The following is a 23,384-nucleotide window of genomic DNA, read 5'->3' as shown; positions in this document are numbered from 1 at the left end:
CAAAAGTTGATTAATACATAAGGCAATGGAGCACATCTACACTCAATTTATTTCTGAGGTAGGAACGAGGTGGTTTCGTAACGCGTTGTAGAAGGTTCTTATCTTGTATTGTATGTCATCCGTTCATCTATAAATGTAAATAACAGCAATTCCCAAGCTAGTTGATTCCTGATTAAATTGTAATTTAGTTGAATCAGATTGAACCATGATCCAAAAGTCTCACTTTTCAATCTCCGGTTCAATTTTTAAAGCATTGCTTCTCACAAACTTCTTTTTGACATTTTGGATAACACAAGGGAAATGTGGTTTCCTCTGTAGCACCGACACTTCTGATCGAAAACTGTCTAGTGTTCGACACATATCAGTGTTGAAAACCGAAACAACACCAACACATACAATTACATTTAATTATGCCATTTTCACAAATTACTAACGGTGCCAATTTGTTAATGTTATGTCCGGTGTCCGTTTTAGTGCTTCATAGGTGTTTAACCAATTTGTCTCGGTGTTAATAGCTACCCCTATTTATTGAGTTCAAAATAAACCAATTCACTCTATTTGTTTGGGTGTTTAACCAAGTTGTTTTGGTGTTACTCTTCTCACTTTAAGTTTTACTCTAAAATATCCAAAATTACCAAATTAACCTCAACAACACACAAATGACTTGGGGAGTAATTTGGTAATTTTGGGGTGTCTTGAAGAAAAGTGGGAAGAATAATTGTCAAAACAATAAAAAAGCCAGGCCCATTAAATTTCAAAGTTATATAACCCCACTTGACCTCCACAACTGAAATCAAACGACTCATTTGACTAATTTCAAATGGCAACATCATCACTGTCTTCTTCTTCTTCTTCTGCCCTAAAACAGAATCACCTAAGAACAACCCTATCCTATTTTCTGAAGCAAAATCGGTGTTATTCAAAGTTAAACCATGCAAAAGCATCATCATTATCATCAGCAGATTTTGAGAAAGTGGCAGATGATGTACCGACTTCAGGAATCTGTAGACCTCTGTCTGAAATACTGAAAGAGCTGAACAAGAAAGTTCCTGATTCTCTTGTTAAAACTCGTGTTGAGAAAGATGGGTTTCATATTCGATACATTCCTTGGTAATTTTCCTTAACCCTAACCCTAATAAACTACTTTATTATCCTCGTATTCTTGTAATAACATTGTTGTCTTCATTATTAGAGTTAAATGTGTTAGTATAATTTGCATTTTGTTTTGTTTTCAGTTCTCTGCTCTGTAACCCTTTTTAGTCCTACAATTTTGAAAAACTTTTTTGGTATTAACCAGTTTAGTAATTTGTTGGACCTAGGCTTGTTTGGATAAACGACTTAAATAGCTGAATAAAAATTTGGGTAAATAGTCATTTTTGTCACTGAATATGTTACGGGAACGACAATAGTCTTCAATGCATCGAAATTCTAAGATAGTCCTGATTGTGCATTATGTTAGTCAACATAGTGCCTAACGTAATAGGCCACAATAAATAAGTATATCGGGGGGATTAATATGACATTATTAACATAACATTTTAAAGTTAGGACTATTTTGACTACCATAATGCAATCAGGGACTATTTTGACTAACATAATGCAATCAGGGACTATTTTGGAATTTCAATGCATTGAAAGATCGTAACACATCCAGCTAGAAAAGGACTATTTAAGCAAATGTTTGGATTGACTTATTTGAGTTTATCTTTGGATCATAAAAGTGCTTTTGAAAGGACTTATGAAAAAAGCTTATGACATAAGCTTTTTCAATAGGTTCTCTAAGATAACTTTTGAAAATTGTCTGTAAGCTATATAAAAATAATTTGACTTTATTTTTTGTTTTTATAGAAGCAACTTTTACAGAAGTACATATATGATAAATGCTCATGCTGTAAATGCTTAATTAGGCTGTTTATCCAAACAAAGCTAAGCTCAAATAACTCAATCCAAATCCAAATAGACTCTTAAAAGTGGATACATGTATTGAAAACAAAATTTGAGATAATTATAGAAATTAAAAATGTATTTAACCCTTTGTTATTATGAATATTGTTGCAGGCATACTGTGAACCGCGTTTTGAACTTACACGCTCCCGGTATATATACACATTACACATACATGCAACCCTTTTGATTAATTTTGCTAGTTTTGTTTCAATGTTAAATTGATTTATTTGTTTTTCTTATGCTAGAGTGGTCTGGCGAGGTTCGCAATATCACCTATTCTGCTGATGCCAAATCTGTTTCTGTTGTTTACCGAGTTACTCTTTATGGGACTGATGCTGAGGTACTTGCATCTTCGATCTATTTAGAGTTTTCCGTTAATGCACTTGGTGGTATTTCATATCTATGTTTTCCGTATTTTCCCCCATATTTGTATTCTTGTCCGAGATATTTACTAGTATATGTTAAACTCTATGATAAAGTCTGTTTAAAGTCTCACATTTGTGGGGTTGAGTTCTTCCAACCCAAATTCTAAGAAAATCACGATCCTTTTATTTGTTTGTTCGTTATCTATTTATTTTAATTTCTCCCTCTAAGGTTTATGTTTTCGTCTCATTGATTCATTGTTTTATTACATTCTAATCATCAATTGCTGTTCTTTAGGGTTTTGTTAAGTTTCAGATCCTACATAGCAATCGTTTTGAAAGAAGCCCACAGTTCTACTTTTATTTGGGTTGTATCGTTTTGGTTCCTCCAGCCATGTCTCTCTATACCCGTGTCTTGCAGTGTCGCTGCCGTGTCTGTCTATTTTTTTTTTCTTTTTCGGGACACTGCTACCAGCATCTGACACATGTTGTACCGGTGTCTGACGTGTGTCCGACACCGACACGTGTCAGACACCGGGACACACTCACTATAAGCAGTGTCCGTGCTTCAGAGCTCATTTCTAGTGCTCTAGAGGTGCTAACATGTTATTAATGAACCATCTATAATAAACTCTCCAACATTTTACAGTCTCAAACAGCAAGATTGTGCGTGTGTTGTTTTATATTTACTACTTATATGTCTTGTTATGAGATTGGTCTGGATTCTTCATTCATTCTACTTCTATGCCGCTTTACTAAATGACAGTCTTTTGTTCACTAGCCCCCTTAGTTGAAATCTCATTCCCTGTAAATTAGATGAAAGGAAAATTAGAGAGGGCTGTCTTTGATTTTGGAGAGGATAGAGTCAAATGTATTGAGTTCTTATCTTTTATATTTATATCAATGTATCCATACCTTTGTTTTCTAAAAAATATCAAATCCCTTATCATTACTCGTATTGGTACTAGTACCCTTGCATTCTTGGAAAGAGGGAGGTCTCTTGGAAATTAGAATGTAATTGAGTTTTCTATCGATAAACAATATTTTTTCATATTTTTAACCAGTATCTACCATCTTGACTGTAATTTTCAAATGACTAAACATAGGTGCATTATTTTTGGGTGTTTTTTGTGTTGTTTTTATCTTAAAATACACTTCTAGCAGTTATAATAATCTTTGAGAAAATTATTGCTTGAGGAAATCATGGGTAGTTATGTGTATTTTAAGTGAAGGACAACACGAAAAACACTTAAGTAAATGCACCTAAGTTTTTTCAATTTTCAAATTACTAGGGGTATGAAAAGAAATTCTGTACTTGGGGTATAAAAGGAATTTTTCAAAGCTCTCGGTTTTATATATTAGGAGCAGAAGTTTAACTTGGGTGCTTCCTTTCTTGATAGAGACATCAAGTTCTGACGTTCTATACAACTTGATTTACTGTTTTATTTGACTTAGCAATTAGAACTACCGATGAGGTTTTGGTTCTGCAGATGCTCCTTGAAATAGCTTCTGCTATTTATACTTGACATCACAATTTACTGATACCTCTTCCATTCCCCATCTAAACACACACTAATAAAATACTACTTATACGACGTTTGTTGTGATCGAAACTTCGTCATAGATCCTTAAACTTGATTAATAAACTAGATGGCTTACCTAACACATTGAATCTTTGATTTGCATCAATATTTTGATTCTCACATTTTACTGTCTTTTGATAGTGTTAACCTTTGCCTAGTATTGTGTTGGTTAAAAGGACAAGTATATATCAAATATCTTCCACTTTCTAGACACAATAACACTACCTTCACGAGCCATCAGTATATAGAACAAAATCCTGGAAAGTTGAGCCAACCTATCTTCCCTACATTATAAACTACACACAATTCAGTTTCTTCATCATGCATACAAGTCAGCTGAGTGACTTTTAAGGAACTAAATGTTTAATGTGCTCAATCGACGAACATTTACAAGACGTCAAACTGCTGAAAAAAAATTAATAGATGCCAAGAAATCTTGGGCTAGCTATGTCTTTGGAGTCTTGTAAACACGCGAAAATGTTTGACTAACTGGTATATGAACTAGGTTAAGAGTTGTTCAGCTTTCTTGGCAGTGGAGCTTTAGAAGCTCTATAATTCAACAACAAAATTTACATTTATATGACCGCAGATTGCTTTTGCATCTTTTTCTCGAGTTTATTTACAATCATTGTTGATTTCAACTTTTTGCTATTGCTTTTGAAGTCTTTGGATATCGATATTTAAACATGATGTAGATATAATATAGCTACGGTGTTTGAGTCAGAAAATGAAACAAGGACAGTTGTTAGTTAGCTCCTGTTCTTTCTGTCTACAGATTATTTTTAATTCTGTTTTAGTCTTCTCTAAACTCCATTATTTCTCTAGATATTTAGGGAATCAACTGGTACTGCTTCAACAGATGATACAAATTATGGAGATCCTGTACAGAAGGCAGAAGCAATGGCTTTTCGAAGAGCTTGCGCACGCTTTGGACTGGGGCTCCACCTTTATCATGAAGAAGCGTCATAAACAAGCGTTTTTTCATGTCTGGTTAACTGCCATTGTATATTTTTGGCATTTAGCCTATGATTACGTTACTCTGAAACAAGATCGTATGGTTAGTTACCACTTAAAAGGTAGCATTTTGTCATGATCGCGATATGTTTTTATCTTTTTTGAGTTCTCTGTTTGGTTCATGATAGGACATTAAGGTATAGTTTGATCCATTTTGTTGCTTACGTCCATCTAGTAGGAAACGAAATGACTTCGGTTGTAGTTATCTGACTCGTTCAACCATTGTATGGTTCTATCATCCGATGTTTTGAGGAGAATTGATGGACTGCTGTTCTTTTGATATGAAACAGTTAAATTATGTTTAAAATTTAATTGCATACTAATTTGTTGATTACTACGACTACTACCACTATTTTTTTATGCTTAACAGATAAGTGTTAACTTTTGCCGTATGAATTGGATCTTATCCTTGTGTTGTGTCTTATCTGTTTTGAGTGATTAGTTTATGCAGTTGTGCGTACCAATAAAACTGATTAGGTGTTTGATCTATTTAAACCTACCAACCTATGAGTCCAACTGATCTAAAATTTGCGGTAAGAATATGATTACGTCTGTGAAGACGATTCTTACAACCTTCTGACCCAGCTGTAGCAGTTGTTTTTAGGGAACCTCACAAGATTTGTCTAAAACTTGTGCAAAAGAAAATGAAGCTGTGACATCGGAATTTGACCGGGCACCATCATAGGTGGAAAGGTAATAGCGAGCTTGTAAGCAACGGCCGCAAAATTGGACATTGGTGGAACCTTCTCTGCATTATTTCTCACGTAAGTCACATCAGATTGCACATATGCAACATAAATTATTTTCAATTCCCTTTGTGGACTGGACCAGAACTTCGTGAACATATTGAGGTTGTCAATTTTGAAGACTTTTTGCCTCCTCCTAAAGAATTTAAGACGTGAAAGAAATATGAGAGTAGACCTTGTTGAGGTTTAAATGTGGTACGTGTCGGTTGCTGCAGCTCTGTTGTAGTGAAATAATTTGTAGCCAATATATTGTCAATTATTTTATATATTGTCAATTATTTTATTAAAAAATCATAAAAATTTATTAGTTTATTTTGGCCTGGTAAAAAAGCTTATAAAAAAATGGAATATTAGAAGTTATTCTAAAATAGTCACAACAATATATTTAGGGGAAAATTATCGGTAGACAACTAAAACTTTTTTCTGAGGGGGTAGAGTGTAGACACTTAAAATCTATCTACACTTTAAAAGAAATAGATACAAAAAGAGTAATGTAATAGATGTGTTATGTTTTTTTCCGTAAAAAAAAAAAAATAGATGTGTTATGTTTTTTTTTTTTTTTTGTTGGTGGCCGAGATTTGAACCCTGGACCTTGCATATATTATGTATTGTCCATATCAACAGAGCTAAATTTACGAGGACATATGTGTTATGTTAGGTATGACATGTTGATACTTATTTGAAAAAAAAAAGTCACATTGCTGATATGATAGGAAGAAAAAAGGAGATGAAAAGAAAATAAAATGTTGAATCAATGTATAAAATTTAAGGGTATCTTTTTTCAGGTGGTTTAAATTTAAGGTATTTAAATATTGTAGTTATTTAATAAAGAAATATTATGTTCCTTTCAATAACAATAATGAAATATTATGTTCCTTTCAATAAAAATAACAGAAATAGTATTATGGGTCCGTTTGGATTAACTTATTTTAGAGCTTATATAAAACAACTTATGCAAATAAATAAGTTTTTATGTATTATTTATAAGTTTTTAAGGTAGTTTATGAAAAAACAGTTTATGAAGATACGATTTTCGTGAGTGTGAGCTTATAAATTAAAATAAAAGCTTATTTATTTACATAAGCTATTTTTCATAAGCTCGAAATAAGCTCAAACCAAACATGTTAACAACTTGGTTGTCCTTTTTCCTTCAAAAAGCTTGGTTGTCCTTTTGTCAAAAACAAAAAACAAAAAAATACAACTTGGTTGTCCAACAATGTAATTTTATACGATTTAAATATAATTCTATTATTTTATTACTTTTTTTTTTTTATCTCTCTTCTAATCATAGAACATAAATTAGAGTTAGATAACATGTAAACTAAAGTTAGTTGGTTGATTGGTTAATTAGATACTTTTATGTTTCCTTTCTTGCTGATCATTATGATCTTTATCTCTATGATTGTATGATTTATAATAAGAGATGTATTTTTATATTTACTACTTTTTTGGATGTGATAACTCTTTACTACTTTTTTTCCGAATGAAACTCTATCTACTACTTGACAAAGAAAATAACGCCACTCTATTTTTTTTAGTTTTTGATCAAGTAGTTTAGTGGTCGGATTTGACACATTTTAAACATAGAGAAGTAAGGTGTACGCATAACAATTGAGTTAAACTCACGGGAACATAATATCACTCTATTTATTATTGTAAATTATATCCCAGCCTCACATCATCAACAACTTTAGTGGTCGGATTTGACACATTTTAAACATAGAGAAGTATGGTGTACGCATAACAATTGAGTTAAACTCACCGGAACATAATATCACTCTATTTATTATTGTAAATTATATCCCAGCCTCACATCATCAACAACTACGACATATCTGACTTTTCTATTTCGATTGATTAATTTTCTTCTGTTGGTAATCAATCTCTTTCATCTCCACTAGTTTCAAATTTCAGCTCAGTTTTTATTTTCACTATCACTCAACTATAAATGCTTATGCATCTCCAAACTCGGCTGAATACACACGATAATACACAATGTCTCCTTTGTTATATTACTCCCTCCTTTCCCTTAGTTTCATTTTTACCTTGAAGCTTTTACTACAAAGAAGAAAGTTTAAAAACCTTCCACCAAGTCCATCAATAACTCTTCCCATAATAGGAAACATCTTCTCTTTATGGTTCGGGTCACGTCGTGTTGTTGTTATCTCCTCCCAAGCCCTACTTCAACAATGCTTAGCCAATCACGACGTTGTTTTATCAAACCGACCTCATTTCCTCACCGGAAAATATCTTTTCTACAATTACACTAGCTTAGACTCCGCCCCTTACGGAGATCATTGGCGTAACCTTCGCAAAATCATCACCCTCGACATCCTCTCAAGGCAACGTCTCAACTCCTTCACAGAAACACGAAGGAAAGGGACGTTGAAGCTTGTAACAAGTCTAGTCCGGGACTCGTGTGATGGGTTCACACGAGTTGAGCTAAGGACGAGGCTAACTGATATGACGTTTGATAATATGACGACTATGGTTGCTGGTGATACCGCGGAATTTAAAAAGTTTAAAGAGATGGTATCAGAGATGATGCCGTTGTTTGGGGCGAATAATAAGGGAGATTTTGTTCCTTTACTTAGGTTGTTTGATTTTGATGGCATGGTTAAGAAGATGAAGGATATTGGGAAGAGAAGTGATTCGTTTTTGCAAGGAATTGTTGAAGAGATTCGAAGTGGGAAGCACAATGAAAATACAATGACACAACATCTATTGACTTTGCAAAAATCTCAACCTGAGTATTACTCTGATGAGATTATCAAAGGGCTTATTCAGGTAATTAACAACTCAATTATTCAATTTTGTAAAAAAAAAAACTCAATTATTCAATTTTTGAGTAATTTATTTTAAAAAAAATGATGTCTGCTATTTGGATTTGGATTCCACTTTGACATATAGTCGACCAATCTTGAGTCTGGGTATGCTCCATTTACCATATGCTCCATTTACCCCATTTAGGGTCTTGGATGAATGACGTGTGGTAAAAGAAAAATTAAGGGTTGAGATTTAAAATAATTAAATAGAAATTAATCAGGCATCCTCTTCCTCATGCTCTCTTCTTCGCTGCTGTCATCCTTTTTAGGTCATATTCTTCTCTTCACTTAATTTTTTGTCAATTTCCATCGAAATATCACCTCTTCATTTTTTCCTTTTCTGAATAATAATCAACTACATAAAACGCAAAAACAAAATAAGATAATAATTTCAATATGAAATGGCTGCAGTTCATTTCTATTATTATAGTGAAACATGTGCAGCACTGCGCCCCTTCTAAGTAATTGATAATGATAAATGAATCGTCTGGTGTGGAAGAGAAGAGAAGCAACGGTGACGGCGGAAGAGGAGATGCTGTGTTTGATCGACGGTGGCACCGGGAGACATGGCGGTGAGTGATACGATTGAGGAAGATGAAGCCATGAGGTGAATACTTGTTTACAATAGAAGAAGAGAAAGAGGAAGGCGTGTTTCATCTCTATTTTTTTTTTAATTAAAAAAACTGATGTTTTGTTTATTTTTAATCTGAACCATTCAATCCTTTTTTACCACATGTCATTCATCCAAGACCCTAAATTGGATAAATGGAGCATATGGTAAATGGAGCATACCCGGACTCACCTCTTAATCAATAATAATGATTCTTGAACTTTGTCAAAAAATAATGATTCTTGATCAGGGACTTTGATAATGCTTTTTGGTCAAAAAGAATTAATATAAGTTTTGACTTAATGAAAATAAAAAGAGTCTTGTTAACGAGTGTCTTCGGAACACTCTTTAAGGATTCCAAAAGAAGAAATTATTTTATGAAAAAGTCAAATATTTTTATTTCTGATAAATTGATTATACATATTTTCATGATAAGTTACCTTTTAAAGGCCTTAACTAGTGCCCCTGGGGCACCGGTTAACATTTCCCAAATAAAAATAGGCTAAATTGCATATTTGACCCCTTAATTAATTTTTGAGTTTTATTTTTGTCCCTAATTAATAAAAGTTCTGTTTTAGTCCCTTAGTTTCATCCTGTTTGTCGATAGAACTTTGTCAAAAAATAATGATTCTTGAACAGTGACTTTGATAAATGCTTTTTGGTCAAAAAGAATTAATATAAGTTTTGACTTGATGAAAATAAAAATAGGCTAAATTGTATATTTGATCCCTTAATTAATTTTTGAGTTTTATTTTTGTCCCTAATTAATACTACCTCCGTCACTAAATATAAGAGCCTTTTGCCAAAATTGCGGAGATTAAGAAAGTTCGTTGTAGTATTAAATTTGTATATAATTACTATTATTTTTACAATTTTATCCTTAAGAGAGATAAAGTTAATTTATGTTTTCAATATAATATTTATTGTTGATTGAAGAAAAAAATGCAAAATAAATAAGGGTATGTTGGTAAAGAAATAATTAATGTACTTGGAAATATCAAAGAGGTCTTATAAAAATGGACAAATTATTTTTTCAAAAAGGTCTTATAATTAGAAACAAAGGTGATAAAAGTTTTGTTTTAGTCCTTTAATTTCATCCCTGCTTGTCGATTTAGTCCATTCTATTAATTTATTTAATTTTAACTTTTCCATTTGTACATGGCCCTCCTCCACCACCACCACCATCAAACAACCCATCTATTTCCACTCTCTTCACCTTCATTTCATTTCCCTCGTATCATCTCTCCACCTTCATTTCCGCTCTCCTCACCAACCCATCTCTCTCTCTCTCTCTCTCTCTCTCTCTCTCTCTATATATATATATATATATATATATATATATATATATATATATATATATATATCACACACACACAAACCCATTCCTTCCTTCAAACCCAACTGAATCCCTTCGAGCCCAGCTCAATCACTTTCTTTCTCAATCGAACCACTCACACCAAATTCAACAACTCTAAATCCAATTACAGTTCGAAATAAATTTTCAATTCAATAATAACTCTCAAAAAATGATTTTAGGAGGGTTTGCGGTGACCATAGAAAAAGTAGAATTTATGCGAAGGACACGTGACAAAGGAGATGATTAGTCAATAAGTGAGAGGGACCAAAACCAAAAAAAATGAAGATTGAAAAGAATTACCAAATATAAAAACATTTGAAATCGAAAAAAATCTTCATCCTCTCTCTCTCACTCTCTCTCCTCATGCCTTCCACTATTCTTCTACCCATATCCACCAATTTTGCTAACCATGTCTCCATCATCGGTTTCTAACTCCACTCCAACAAATTTTTTATCTTTCAATTTAGAACCATTTCATAAATAAAAACTTTGAATCCACAAAATTAACATCAATGTCTTCAATCTAAAAAAAAATTGAATCCAGAAAATTAGGATCATCCTCTTCAATCGCATAAACTGTTGAAATAATCCCAAATCCATAACACAAATTAAAATTTTACACAAACTTCTCATCCATCTCCTCCCCCGTCCTCATCTTCCCTTCAACCTTCAACACCAAATTAACTTTTAATGTTAAAGATTTAGAAACCAAAAAACTTAAAGATTTAGAAACAAAAAAATTAACAACAAAAGAAAATGATTTGAACCAGCTTCAGGTTTATCAACATTGCTCAAAGAAAGTGCTTCAAATGCCACATTAAACTGCATTGAAGCACAATAACCATTTGAATACACAAACACAATTCCTATAATGCAAATCCAATTTTTGAACAAACCTTGACGTCTGGGACCAAAACCAAAGACATTTGATCTTTTAGGGTTTGTTTTCAAACAAAAAAAGATACATAGACAAAAACTAAGAACTCACCAAATTACAAGAACTAGCTACATATTTAAGCCTTAATATAAGCAATGTAAATAAAAAAAAATAGAAAAAAAATGTTAAACAACTCTTCTGTCATGATTTATTCTTGTTTTAATTTTTCATTTAAGACAAGTCGGAGAGATTGTCTTAAACAAGACTATTAAAAAGTGTTTTTTTGAAAAATATATAATATTTCAAACGTTTGTAATTATTGAATAAAATCAATTTTTTTTTATTAATCCTTTGATTCTTAGAGGAAGGAAACCTAGTAAGTTGGAATTCGGCCGTAAAATAAATAAAATGTGACAAAACATTGTCCTATTAAAAAAATTAATTTTAGATTCTCCCAAATAATTCATGATTTGGTGGTGAGTTTATTAATCACTTTACCCTAATTATTAGTTGGTTATAAAATTAATATTTTACTTAATTGTGTTGTAGGGTACATTCCTTGGTGGAACAGACACTTCAGCTGTGACTCTAGAGTGGGCAATATCTGCTTTATTAAATCACCCAGAGATATTGAAAAAAGCAAAGGATGAATTGGACACTCAAATAGGGTATGATCGTTTGGTAGATGAGTCAGACATTTCAAATCTTCCCTACATTCAAAATATTATCTACGAGACACTAAGATTGTACTCTCCTGCTCCATTACTATTGCCTCGTTTTTCTTCAGATGAGTGCAATATTGAAGGTTATACTATTCCACGTGACACTATAGTTTTGATTAATGCATGGGCTATTCAAAGAGATGATGAAATTTGGAACAATGCTGCATGTTTTAATCCAGAGAGGTTTGAAAAAGAAGGTGAGGTAAACAAGTTAATTGCATTTGGTTTTGGAAGAAGGGCTTGTCCTGGAATAGGTTTGGCATATCGCACAATGTGGTTGAGTTTGGCATTGTTGATTCAGTGTTTTGAATGGAAACGATTAACTGATGAGGAAATAGATATGACAGAAAATAGTACAGGGGTTGTCATGGAAAAGCTTAATCCATTAGAAGCAATGTGTAAAGCACGACCAATCATCAAGAAGTTATCCAATAATTGATTATCTAGTGCGCACATCCGTGCATTAAAATCTACATTGACACGAAATAAATGTTTCTGTAAAAGTTTTGGATAAGTGATTTACACACATACACATATATGTTTTTTCTTCTTCATGATTTTGTCTTTCAAGTACGGTGTTGTGTTGTTCCTCGTCTTGTGCGATATTGTTCTAAATAAGTAATTTTCACATAAATATAAGTTTTTTTTTTCCTTTCATTGTGCATCCATCATCACTCATTTCAGAATGAGTGATTAGAGCTTTTTCTCTCACTCACTTTTCATTTGGTTCGGTTTTTTTATGATCTAAAAACTACTTTGAAAACAAAGTTAAAAATCAGAGCATTAGAAATAAAGTTAAAGTTGTTTGGTGAATTTTTTTAGTTTTTTACTTTAAAGTTATTTTTATGTTGAAAGTTATTTGGTAATATAGGTTTACATAATAATAAAATCAATTGCCCATGGATCAAAACAAACAAGACGGGTTTACAATTGCAGAATGATAGAAAACATGAATATATTACATATAAAACAAAACAGGAATAAACTAACATAGATGAGAGCATATACATAATGAAGTTATGAAGCAAAAGAATAATTCAGTTTGCTCAAAAAAATAAAATGAAAAAGTAATATAATATGGATGAGAACAAAGAAAAAGTTAAAACAAATAGAAGAACACGTACCATTCATGTAAACTAACACAAGTATTCAGAAAATAATGCTGATATAAAATAGAATAAAAAAGTGTTAATTAAGTAATTGGTCTCAATAAATATTTAAAATTTCGTTTTTAGTCTTTACAAAATAAAATCGTACTTTTTAGTCACGGTAAAATTTCGAAATAAGAAGTTTTTGCTGTGTGAAAAAAAAAAGTTTTGTATGATGAATTAATAAATTAATTCCAACACCCTTCCAATACATTTATTTTTATTTAAAAAATAGACTTTATAATAATATTGTAAGAAATCATCGATTGGGATATAACAAATCTAACATTGTTTGAAAGCATTAACTTCTTGAACACATGTTGATTGACATAAACATAATACAAGAAATTAAAGGCATGGTAGAAAAGTAGCAAATCCATTCTCATCCAGCAGAGAATGAATTGATCCTCCTACTTTAGATTTCCTAATTACAATCCAAATAATACATAGACTTAAACATAAAATTAATAGAGTATGAAGGTCCATCTCAATTTAAAAGTTGCCATAGAGAGAGATTAAATAAAGGGAGGAGATTGTGAAATGGAGAGAGAGAGAGACAAAGAAAAGAGTGATGATGAGATTCTCATTAATTCACCTATGTCCTAACCATGGTTGGTGAGCAAAGTGAAGTAACCAAGGGAACCCAAATATCTCCCTAGGTTACGTGCAAGTGTTTTTTTTTGAGTTCTACACATTCCATTGATGTAGCTCTCAAAATGATGATGACATGTACAACATATGCTAATTGGGAGTGTAAAAAAATTACTTTCCCTCCTAAAAATAACTAAATTGGGCTTAAACTACCTTAGTTTAGCCACAATGAATTTACATAAAGAAAAAAAAAAACATAGTTAGTATTTTTTCTTCCCTTACCCAAAAAGGGAAGATGACTAATTGGTTTGTTGGTTAAACCCTTTTTTATGAAAATTAATTTGATAAACATGACTTATCCTAATTAACACTAAAGACTAAGGCTATATATCTAGACGTTACCATACAAAAAAGGTGGGACATCCAATGTCCACGATTGCTAAACTTTCCTCGTCATCCAGAGAGGTGTGATTAGCAATTCTGTTTTTCCAAAACTAGTTTAATTTTTTAATAATGAGCTACCTATTTTTGAGATTCTTCAATTTACAATTTTTGAAAAACCATTCTTTATTACTTTCACTTTGCCCTCCATGGGTCAAAGTTAATTAACAAGATGATTTTTTTACTCAACCTTTCCAAGGGCTAAGTTTTCCCATTCATTTTTCCAACTTAGCTATTTCCTATAGCTTTTGTTGGTGATTACACATCTTTTTGGTACCTTTCAAGGAACCAATGCAACTTTTTTTTCTTGAACAAAAAAAATGGGGAGGGGGTAATGCATGATGAGTATGACTCTCCAAATTACATAGAGAGGAAACCTTTGGGCCCCTATGGGGGGCCTATGATAATGATGAGTGGAAAAGCCCAAATTCCAATGATGGGCTTTTTTTCTTTGGTGTTAGTGAAAGTGAGTGTGTGTGTGTGATGAGAAACACCATGGTTAGACCAAAGGTTGATTGATGATACTAGAGACTTCAAGAAGCAATAATAACTTGGGAAGTTTTGACACAGCTAGAATTTTTGAGATCATGATATGAGTCTCTAACGATGAGGAATTGGAGCTTGTAGAGCCATTGTCACGCCTGTGGCACAGCAAAACACACTGTCACAATATTAGCACCTCATTAATACATATATGACCAAATTGCATAATCACATAAACCAACACAAATTTATCATAGTTTTAAATTGTAGTTTTCAAGTAGTTCTAATCCTATGCGCTTATTCAACTGGTCAAGTCAAAGCTCAATAATTGAATTTAAATTGCACTTCAGTCCAACGATCAAGTAAAATCTTGATAGTTAAACTTAAATTGCACCTCAGTCCAACTATCAAGATTTGACTAAATCTGTTAAATAGCGGTAGAAGAAAATATGAATTTGTCCGCAAGTGTAGTTTGGTCAATAATCATGCAATATAAAAGTTTGCATTGCAATCCAAATTTAAAACCATTGTAGTTTTCAACTAGTTCTAATCCTATGCGCTTATTTAACTCGTCAAGCCAAATTTCGATGGTTGAACTTAAATCACACCTCAGTCCAACTATCGAGATTTGACTAGAACTATTAATTAATAGCAGTAGAAGAAAATATGAATTTGTGCGCAAGTATAGTTTGATCAATAATCGTGCAATATAATTGCAACCCTAATTTAAAACCATGATTATGAGAGTATAGTAAGAAGTAGAAACCTGATGGCAAGGCAGCAGGAGAAGGAGCAAGAGAAATGGGTGTTCCATAGTGCTGAGCATACCCACCAGTTGAAGCAATTGGAGAATATTGAAACACCTGAGGTGGGTAGTTAACACCATAACCTTGGCCAGAAGTGTAGCCGCCGGTAGTTGCGCCGCCGGTTCCTTCGCCATATTGAAGATATGGGTAGTAGGCTGCTGCTGCTGCACCACCAGTCATCATCCCTCCAGCTGGTCCATTTCCATAAACAGGATACTGTGCTGTTGCCCCACCGTACATACCATAGTAGCTCTGCATTTTCCATTACGTTACAACCACATTTTTATTTTCCATTACGTTTCAAAAAACCACATTTTTATTATAAGTGAAAATCATCACTCTAATAAATTTTATCACAAAAATAGAATATTATTATTATAAATTTAGTTATAATTAACATTAACATAATCAATAACTTTAAATTTTATGTACTATATTACAAAATTTCATTTACATTTAAAAGAAATAGAACTACAACAAAATGAAATTCTCGGATGTAAATTATTTTCTTTGAGCATAACAAGGAAATTTTGGTATAATTTCTTGATGATTGGATGTAAATTATTTTCTCAGATGTAAATTAATTTTAATTATAATTTTTCAAATATACTAGTAGTCATTTTTGCACGTTTGGTCCTCGTGAACTTAGCTCAGTTGGTATGAACAATACATAAGATATGCAAGATCCGGGTTTCAAACCCCGGCCACCACAAAAAAAAAAGTCATTTTTGCACGTTGAAAAAGTCATAAAATAACTATTTTTTAAAATCAAGAATAACAAGGAAAAACAGTTAACAAAAACAAAAATCAGAGTGGTTTTCATCATAATTTTGTCCATGTATATATATCTATATATGTTTGACCATAATATTTTTTTGAAAGATTGTTTGGCCATAATTGTCTCGTAGCTATAAAAGTAGTTAGATATTACACACGGATATAATATAAATTCTACAACGATAGGATCCAATGGAAACTTTTGTATTATATTTTTCATATATATTATGAATGAATTTGATTATAAGTAGATATGAACAACAATTTTTTAAGGACGACTATTTTTTAAGGACGACTATAGCAAGCAGTGGATTGGATTAAATAATTTTGGGGGGCTTTGAACGCATAGAAGACCGTGAAAGTTTATGACTAAATTTAAATAAATGGACCACAAACATCACTGTGTTTTTTTCCTTTCTAAAAAGTGGAAAGAAATAGAACAAAGGAGTGAAAGAAAACTTTGACTAGTGCAGTCCACAATCATTTGTTGTTTCTATGGAATCATCAATTATATGCAGCAATAGTACTGTTAAGGTCACCGACTTACCACGTTCACCCCCACATTCTGTAGGGTACAATAATGAGCTGTAGTGAAAAAAGTTGGTGCCCACATTCATAAGCAAGCTTGACATAATTTTACTATTGTACCCTCTTTGATACCTATATTTGTGGGCCATCACCTATATCTTATGATTTTGACATACCCCCAAATTGGGAAAAATAGAATTTTCTCTTTCAAAAAAAGTGATATATAATATTCTTTTAATATATAAGTCGTTATTTATTTTTAGGGTCTTGCTAACAAGTGCCCTAAGGGCATTGTTTAAGGAACCCAAAAAAAGAAACTATGTCTTGAAAATACAAGTCAAACACTTTTTAAAGTTATAACCGTACAATTTCCAATGCAAAAATTGCTACTTTTAGATGTTTAAACAATGTCCTTAGGGCACTTGTTAGCATTTTCCTTATTTTTATTCAAAGTAGGATTTATCCATTTAATTATTTTTATAGTAAATTTTTTATTTTTTTCATTAATTTAATAAATATATCATCATTATTTTAAAAAATAAATTAACTAAATCTCATACACCAAAAACATAAAATAACAAATCTCGTTTAGTTTCTAAATTATATTCAAAATGTAAATATATTTTTAATATATCAATATTTTTTTTTTGAAATCGGATATCCTTCATGCACAACAACTTTTTCAGGTATCTTTGGCTAAGATGAAAAAAAATTGAATCAATTTATCGAATTTCTCTTGGTTTCTTAAAAACTTGTTTAATAAAAATAAAAGATATTACTGAAAACAAAATATAAAATAGTTTTTTTTTTCATAAAAAAATATAAACTAGTTAAATAGAAGTATTTTATCCCTAAGAGAAATACAAGTATTTTATGAACGACAATTATAAGACTAATATGGTGGCTGAGTTGGTAGAGTTAAGGAGTGAATTGATAACAGTGGTTTCGAGATTGATTCCCATCCCCAACAAATATTAATACCATCCCCAACAAATATTAATAAATTAATAATTAACATATTAATATTGATTGTTTTAAAATTTTTTTTTTTATGAATAATATCATTTTGTATGTTATAACTTACTGAAATTTTTCCAGTCAAGAAAAATAAAAGAACTAAAATTTGTAAAAGTAAAAATTAATTAAAATTAATTTGGAAATAATCCCATTACATATGATAGACTTGATTAAAATTTGAAAAAAGTAAAAATTAATTAAAATCCTTTTTTTGACAAACTTAATTAAAATACATTTAATAAATATATTAATTAAAATACATTTAATAAATATTACTTTATAAAATTTAAATTAATCAAATGGTATTTTCAAAGTTGGAGGCGTAGATATTTTCTTATTCTCTTTTTCAGCCCTACCACACAAATTAATTCTAGAACTTATACTAAAATTAGGTTGAGAGTGATAATCAAATTGATTATGATCACGAAAATAAAAGATCACAAATCTTTCATGTAGGTGCAAGTCTAGGAGATATTTAATTTAATTAGTTTTGCATGAATAGTGATTTTTAGTAATTATACTATATTCTCTCAAAAAAAAAAAGTAATTATACTGTAGATTATTTCAAAAAAAAAAAAAAGTAATTATACTATAGATAACATAGTCCACTTATTCACATTAAAAAAGTTAATTTCTAATCACTAGACTCCTTAACAAAAAAGAAAATTTGACATAGTCCTCTCAAAAAAAGATAAATTGAATTATATTGAATACATTTAAGACAAACTTTTTTTTAATAATTTGTTATAGGATTAATTATTTGAAAGAGAGTAGTTGGAATTTTCATGAAAGATCGATCAAAAGCAATGTGTCGTAAAAGTTAAGCTTCAAAACGCATCCTAAGTAAAAGGTATATATAGAGCAGACAAGAGAAAGTAAAAGGTAAAAGTACATACCGTAGGGTAACTGTAATCGGGGGAGTAAGAAGAGTACCTGAAAATAGAGAATGGAAGAATTCAAGGTGAATATACTTTAACTTATGTAAGTAAAAAACATGAGCAATTATTTATGTCTATGATTCTGTTTGATATAACGGCACGTATAGAAAAACATGATATAACATGCATTCTTAGAAACTTATTTAATAGTATAAATATTTTATGATTTTTTTTTGAGGAAATATTTTATGAAACTTTTTTGAAGGAATAATATTATGAAACTTAAATAGTTTTTTTAAAGAAGAAACTTAAATAGTTAAATAATATTTCAGGAATAATATTATTAAATAGAGTAAAATTAATTGAGTAATTTTGTTATACTTTATAAAACAAACTATAACATTTTATTTTCTTATATTACAAATTAAAGAGAGTAATATTCAATTTTTTGTTCACTAAAGAGAGTACTATTTTTTTTTTTTAAATAATGTGAAACAACAGAATATTAAATACGTAAGTGTAAATACTTGCATAAATAGTTAAATATTTTATTTATTTACCTACTTTATCTCCCTATCTTATAGATTAAATCAGTGAGATGAGAAGAGAGAAACTTTGTTTAGAAAATATGAAAAACAATTTTTAAAAAAAAAGCCAACCAATGAATAACAAGTTTGAAAGAATGAAAAACAAGTACAAACGCATGTGAAAGAATTTATTTGTTTTTAACAATAACCCATGTGAACCCATATAAACTCATCTCTCATTTACAAATATGTGCTGACCATTATTTTTTTCTTTTTTTCTATTTGTTCATATTGAGAAATATGTGTAAGGTTGATGAAAAAGTTACATCAAGGGGCCATGTGGAATCAGGTCTATTTGTTTTATTTATTTATTTAAAAAGAATACTACATATGAACTGGCAAGGCATGCTTGCTTGCTTGGTGTTAGTGATAAACCTAGCTAGCATATTAAATTATATTGAATGGTTTTGTTGTTTTATGAGTTGGCATTGCACGTGGTATTCAATCCAACCTTAAAGTACAAATGTAAATGGTGTGATATAGAAAAGAGAGAGAGAGAGGAAAATAAAAAAGTACTATAGTGTTCAAGAAGCATATTCATACCCATAAACATTATAAGGTATCCCTTGCTGGATGGCATAATGAGGGAAGGTTGCAGCTGAAGGAAAAGCTGATCCCACTCCTCCAAATCCTGTCTGGAAAGAACCCATTACCCTAATGTTCCTCCCTCCTCCTCCTACAAATTTTCATCATTACATAAAATTAATCAATACTACCATTCAATATTTCAAAAGAAAATATTGTGAATGCATTTCACATGATAAAAAGCTACTTTTTGATGTTTTTTATTGAATGGCAAATATATATTATAGATAAAATATAAAAGGGAGAAATCTCCTAAAAAAGTCCAAACATACATACAAATTTGAGTACAAGAAGTATTCATGTCAAGCGATAACAAAATCAAAGAAACCCTCCCACAAAAAAACAAGAGCAAAATTTTGATTTTTTTTTTTTTTTTGAAGTAGCAAAATTTTGATGTTATATGATTCATGTTAAGACCCGTAATAATGCATGTGGATTTTATTGTTATACTCTTTAAATAATATAAAAATACAGAATACATTGTTGGTTTTTGTCTTGCAGGTCTTTGTTCTTCTTGAACAGAGATTTGATTATTAATAAAATTTTGTTGTTTAAAAAATTTATAAAAAATATGAAGTTAATTTTTCATTGTGTTTATGTCTTTAAAGACGCTCAATATAGATATCAATATAATTTTTTCTTATATAAATTATTGTTGATGATTCAACTTTTTTCTAGTAGTGTTTTAAGAACTAGGAAGAGTTTGAAGTTAAATATATATAGGAAAATATAGTTTAGGATAAATGAAAGTTAAAAAAACCAAAAATATCACTAAAGGGAATAAAAGCAGTAGAGTAGACTGCTTTTTTTTTTTCGATACTTCTTAGGGACACTTGTTTCATTTAATTTGTTTCCCAAAAACATGCATGAAATATTGAAACTCTTTACACTTGGATAAAAAACATAGCATAACTTTCCACTCTGGAAGAATATTCAAGCTTAGCTGCCACTTAGCTGTGTGTCTTGCTTTCTCATCAAAGAATATTTTCACAGTGTGATTTGAGTTTCACTCAAACACAAATAATAATAATTTGGAAAAGGAATATCCATTAACATTAAGCTTGTACGTGGAGAATATGTGAACAAGAATGAGTTGATAAATGCAAGAGCATCTTTTAATAGTGATAAACTAGAAATGAAAAGATTTAATGTAACTTTTCTTTGAGATCTTATACATCATATCAATAACAACAGAATAATTTATATATAAACTCAATTAGATAAGATGAGTTTATTAATTAGGTATATAATAAATATTAATTTGTATTAGTGTAAAATATTTTTTATACATACATTCAATCATATTAACATTTAGAGATATTTTTGGTGCATAGAAATTAATCCATAATGAAAGATTAATAAAGAAACTATAGAAAAGAAGTTAGTAAATAAATATTTTGTTATACAGTATTAATATTACCATGTTTTGGTGTTGAAGGCTTAGATCTTTGGACACCCAAAGAAGCAAGGTTGCAGTTGGCTCTTCTACCATCAATTATAGGAGCAGCATCCACACAAGCTCTCATAGCAGCATCAGGTTCACGAAAAGTGACCTAAATTGGAAACAAACAAATTTTCAACTTCAATTTATACAAGAATGAACTTGTCCAAAAATAAAAAAAAAACAAAATGGTAGATAAAGAATATAAAATTGAGATAAGATGAAAATGACAAAAGCATAATACGAACTATTGTTTGCTAGTGAAAGAAACTAAACATGGATTATCATATATACTTCATTTCTTTGCAAGTTTTTGAGTTGTTTTGCTACTACGATTCATTGAGATTCAATCATTTATCACTTCGAATACGGATTATTTTTATTTATAAAAAAAATCATATACAAACTTGATCATTTAGATCAATCCTTCTACTTGAAATAATAAATTAATAATTAATATATAGAATAAAAACATGATAATGATAAAAAAAATTCAAATATAGAGAGAAGATAGGCATACAAATCCATAGCCTTTGGATCTTCCAGTGGCTTTGTCAGTGATAACAACAGCTTCCAAGATCTCACCAAATTGCTCAAAATACTTCTTCATAGTCTCTTTTTGAGTTTCCCAAGCCAATCCTCCAACAAAAACTTTGGTGTATGTTGTGTCACCAAATTGTCCTGCCAAATTAATTGGAGTCATGTTGAGTTTCCTTGATGATGATGATCTTACTATTGCAAAATATTATCCTCTAGGGTTAGCTAGCTATGAAAAAACTTCCCAAGTGTTTTTTTTTTTGGTCAAACAATGAAGTCTATAGATAGATCTAGGTGATGGGGTTGGAAAATATGAAAAAAAGATAGTAAATTTAGAAGGATCTTCTTCTCAAGGTAGTGGTTGGTGTGTTTTTGGAGATGAGTGGTGATGTGAATAGAAGAGAGACAATTAGGTCAGAGAGAGAGAGAGAGAGAGAGAGAGAGAGAGAGAGAATTGGGAGGGAAGAGAAAGCAAAAGATAGAAAAAAAGAGGAAAGGGGTGTTACATAATAAGGACATGAATTATATACATAGCAGCCCCCACCCCACCAGTTTGCATTATTCAATACTATACTTTAGACTTTATATTATATTTTTTTTAAGAATCAAAACCATAAACCGGGGAGGGTGTGAATTGGTTCGCGCTTTTATTGGTTCGCGCTTATATTGGTTCGATTTCATTATTACTTTGTGTAGCTGTAATCATTTCATTGTGTTTTTATATTCAAATTTCCATGTGGTTGTACAACCGCATGCATTTGTTACTTTTTTCCTACTTGTTCATTTTGAATTCACTTCAATTAAGCCTCAATTTTCTACAAAAAAAAATAATCTAATATTTCAAATTAGACCTAATGATAGGATGGGAGAATTCAAGTTCTCTTTTGGAACCTAAATGGGCAGACAGAGTTTGCATACATCAAACAAAATATTAAGTAAAACACATGAAGAAAATTGATATTGTGGATTGAAAAAAAATGCTAACACCAACGCATCCTACCTGTTCACTTGCTAAAGAAGAAACCACTAACAAGGTAGGTACAAAGGTATATAGAGATATGATAAGATCACTTATTTATCTAGTAGTCTCAAGGTTTGGTATTTTGTTTAGTGACTGCTTATGCGTTAGATTCTTTAACATGCGTTTAAGTGTGTAGGAAATTCTAAGTACATGTAAATTAATGTTTTTGCACCAAGTCAAAGCTTTGGACCAAGTCACAACTTTGGATATGAAGTCAAGGTTAAGCATCATCGGTCAAAGCTATGCACTTGTGCTACACATTGCAGTAAGTATGTTGGAAGCTTTTTACCTTGATGATCTATGTGCATAGATAAAGGAAAAATTATACACAAGATTAAGGTCAACTATGAAAGTCAATGCTGATGTACAATCCTCTGGAGTAGGATCTTCTGTACCAAGCATCTGACTCAAGTAAATCATCATTGGTGTATGCAAAGGCTAGTATCTCAAAGAAGGACAATTTATTATGACTTATTCAACGGAATCAAACTTTTTTAAGAT

The 23,384-nt window shown here is 30.9% G+C and overlaps 3 protein-coding genes across 4 annotated transcripts; 2 read left to right on the top strand and 1 right to left on the bottom strand.

The window, feature by feature from the left end:
* Positions 1-782: 782 nt before the first annotated feature.
* On the top strand, positions 783-5,213 carry RAD52-1 (cobalt ion binding protein). The gene is made up of 4 exons (XM_085700983.1): positions 783-1,110; positions 2,059-2,096; positions 2,193-2,287; positions 4,718-5,213. The coding sequence occupies exons 1-4, from the start codon at positions 821-823 to the stop codon at positions 4,859-4,861; spliced, it is 567 nt and encodes a 188-aa protein (XP_085557109.1). The 5' UTR covers positions 783-820; the 3' UTR covers positions 4,862-5,213.
* A 2,417-nt stretch (positions 5,214-7,630) lies between these two features.
* Positions 7,631-12,692, top strand: LOC146927776 (isoflavone 3'-hydroxylase-like). The gene is made up of 2 exons (XM_085700980.1): positions 7,631-8,439; positions 11,871-12,692. The coding sequence occupies exons 1-2, from the start codon at positions 7,648-7,650 to the stop codon at positions 12,480-12,482; spliced, it is 1,404 nt and encodes a 467-aa protein (XP_085557106.1). The 5' UTR covers positions 7,631-7,647; the 3' UTR covers positions 12,483-12,692.
* A 765-nt stretch (positions 12,693-13,457) lies between these two features.
* LOC146927775 (RNA-binding (RRM/RBD/RNP motifs) family protein) lies at positions 13,458-22,342 on the bottom strand. Of its 2 annotated transcripts, none has more exons than XM_085700982.1 (6): positions 21,846-22,342; positions 21,305-21,437; positions 19,843-19,975; positions 18,731-18,767; positions 15,473-15,764; positions 13,458-14,884 (listed from the first exon to the last, which is right to left on the bottom strand). In XM_085700982.1, exons 1-6 carry the CDS (start codon positions 22,026-22,028, stop codon positions 14,859-14,861), a joined length of 804 nt encoding a protein of 267 aa, XP_085557108.1. In that variant the 5' UTR covers positions 22,029-22,342; the 3' UTR covers positions 13,458-14,858. The 2 variants fall into 2 exon arrangements, with proteins under 2 accessions (XP_085557108.1, XP_085557107.1); XM_085700981.1 differs by having other exon boundaries at positions 13,458-14,864.
* Positions 22,343-23,384: the final 1,042 nt, after the last annotated feature.

This window comes from Medicago sativa, chromosome 4 (assembly GCF_051527215.1).
Source record: "Medicago sativa cultivar Bolivia chromosome 4, Bolivia_mono, whole genome shotgun sequence".
Classification (NCBI taxonomy): Eukaryota; Viridiplantae; Streptophyta; class Magnoliopsida; order Fabales; family Fabaceae; genus Medicago; species Medicago sativa.
The sequence above is the reverse complement of the archived record's forward strand: the minus strand, read 5'-3'. Positions and strand labels throughout refer to the sequence as shown.

Bases quoted from the DNA above. Each gene is read 5' to 3' on its own strand.
- RAD52-1 (XM_085700983.1), top strand. From the start codon at position 821: ATGGCAACATCATCACTGTCTTCTTCTTCTTCTTCTGCCCTAAAACAG. The intron at 1,111-2,058 runs GTAATTTTCCTT...ATATTGTTGCAG, and splicing joins CATATTCGATACATTCCTTG to GCATACTGTGAACCGCGTTT. The intron at 2,288-4,717 runs GTACTTGCATCT...TTATTTCTCTAG, and splicing joins TTTATGGGACTGATGCTGAG to ATATTTAGGGAATCAACTGG.
- LOC146927776 (XM_085700980.1), top strand. From the start codon at position 7,648: ATGTCTCCTTTGTTATATTACTCCCTCCTTTCCCTTAGTTTCATTTTT. The intron at 8,440-11,870 runs GTAATTAACAAC...ATTGTGTTGTAG, and splicing joins TTATCAAAGGGCTTATTCAG to GGTACATTCCTTGGTGGAAC.
- LOC146927775 (XM_085700981.1), bottom strand. From the start codon at position 22,028: ATGACTCCAATTAATTTGGCAGGACAATTTGGTGACACAACATACACC. The intron at 19,976-21,304 runs GTAATATTAATA...GAAAATTTGTAG, and splicing joins GCCTTCAACACCAAAACATG to GAGGAGGAGGGAGGAACATT. The intron at 15,765-18,730 runs GTATGTACTTTT...TGGAAAATGCAG, and splicing joins CCGATTACAGTTACCCTACG to AGCTACTATGGTATGTACGG.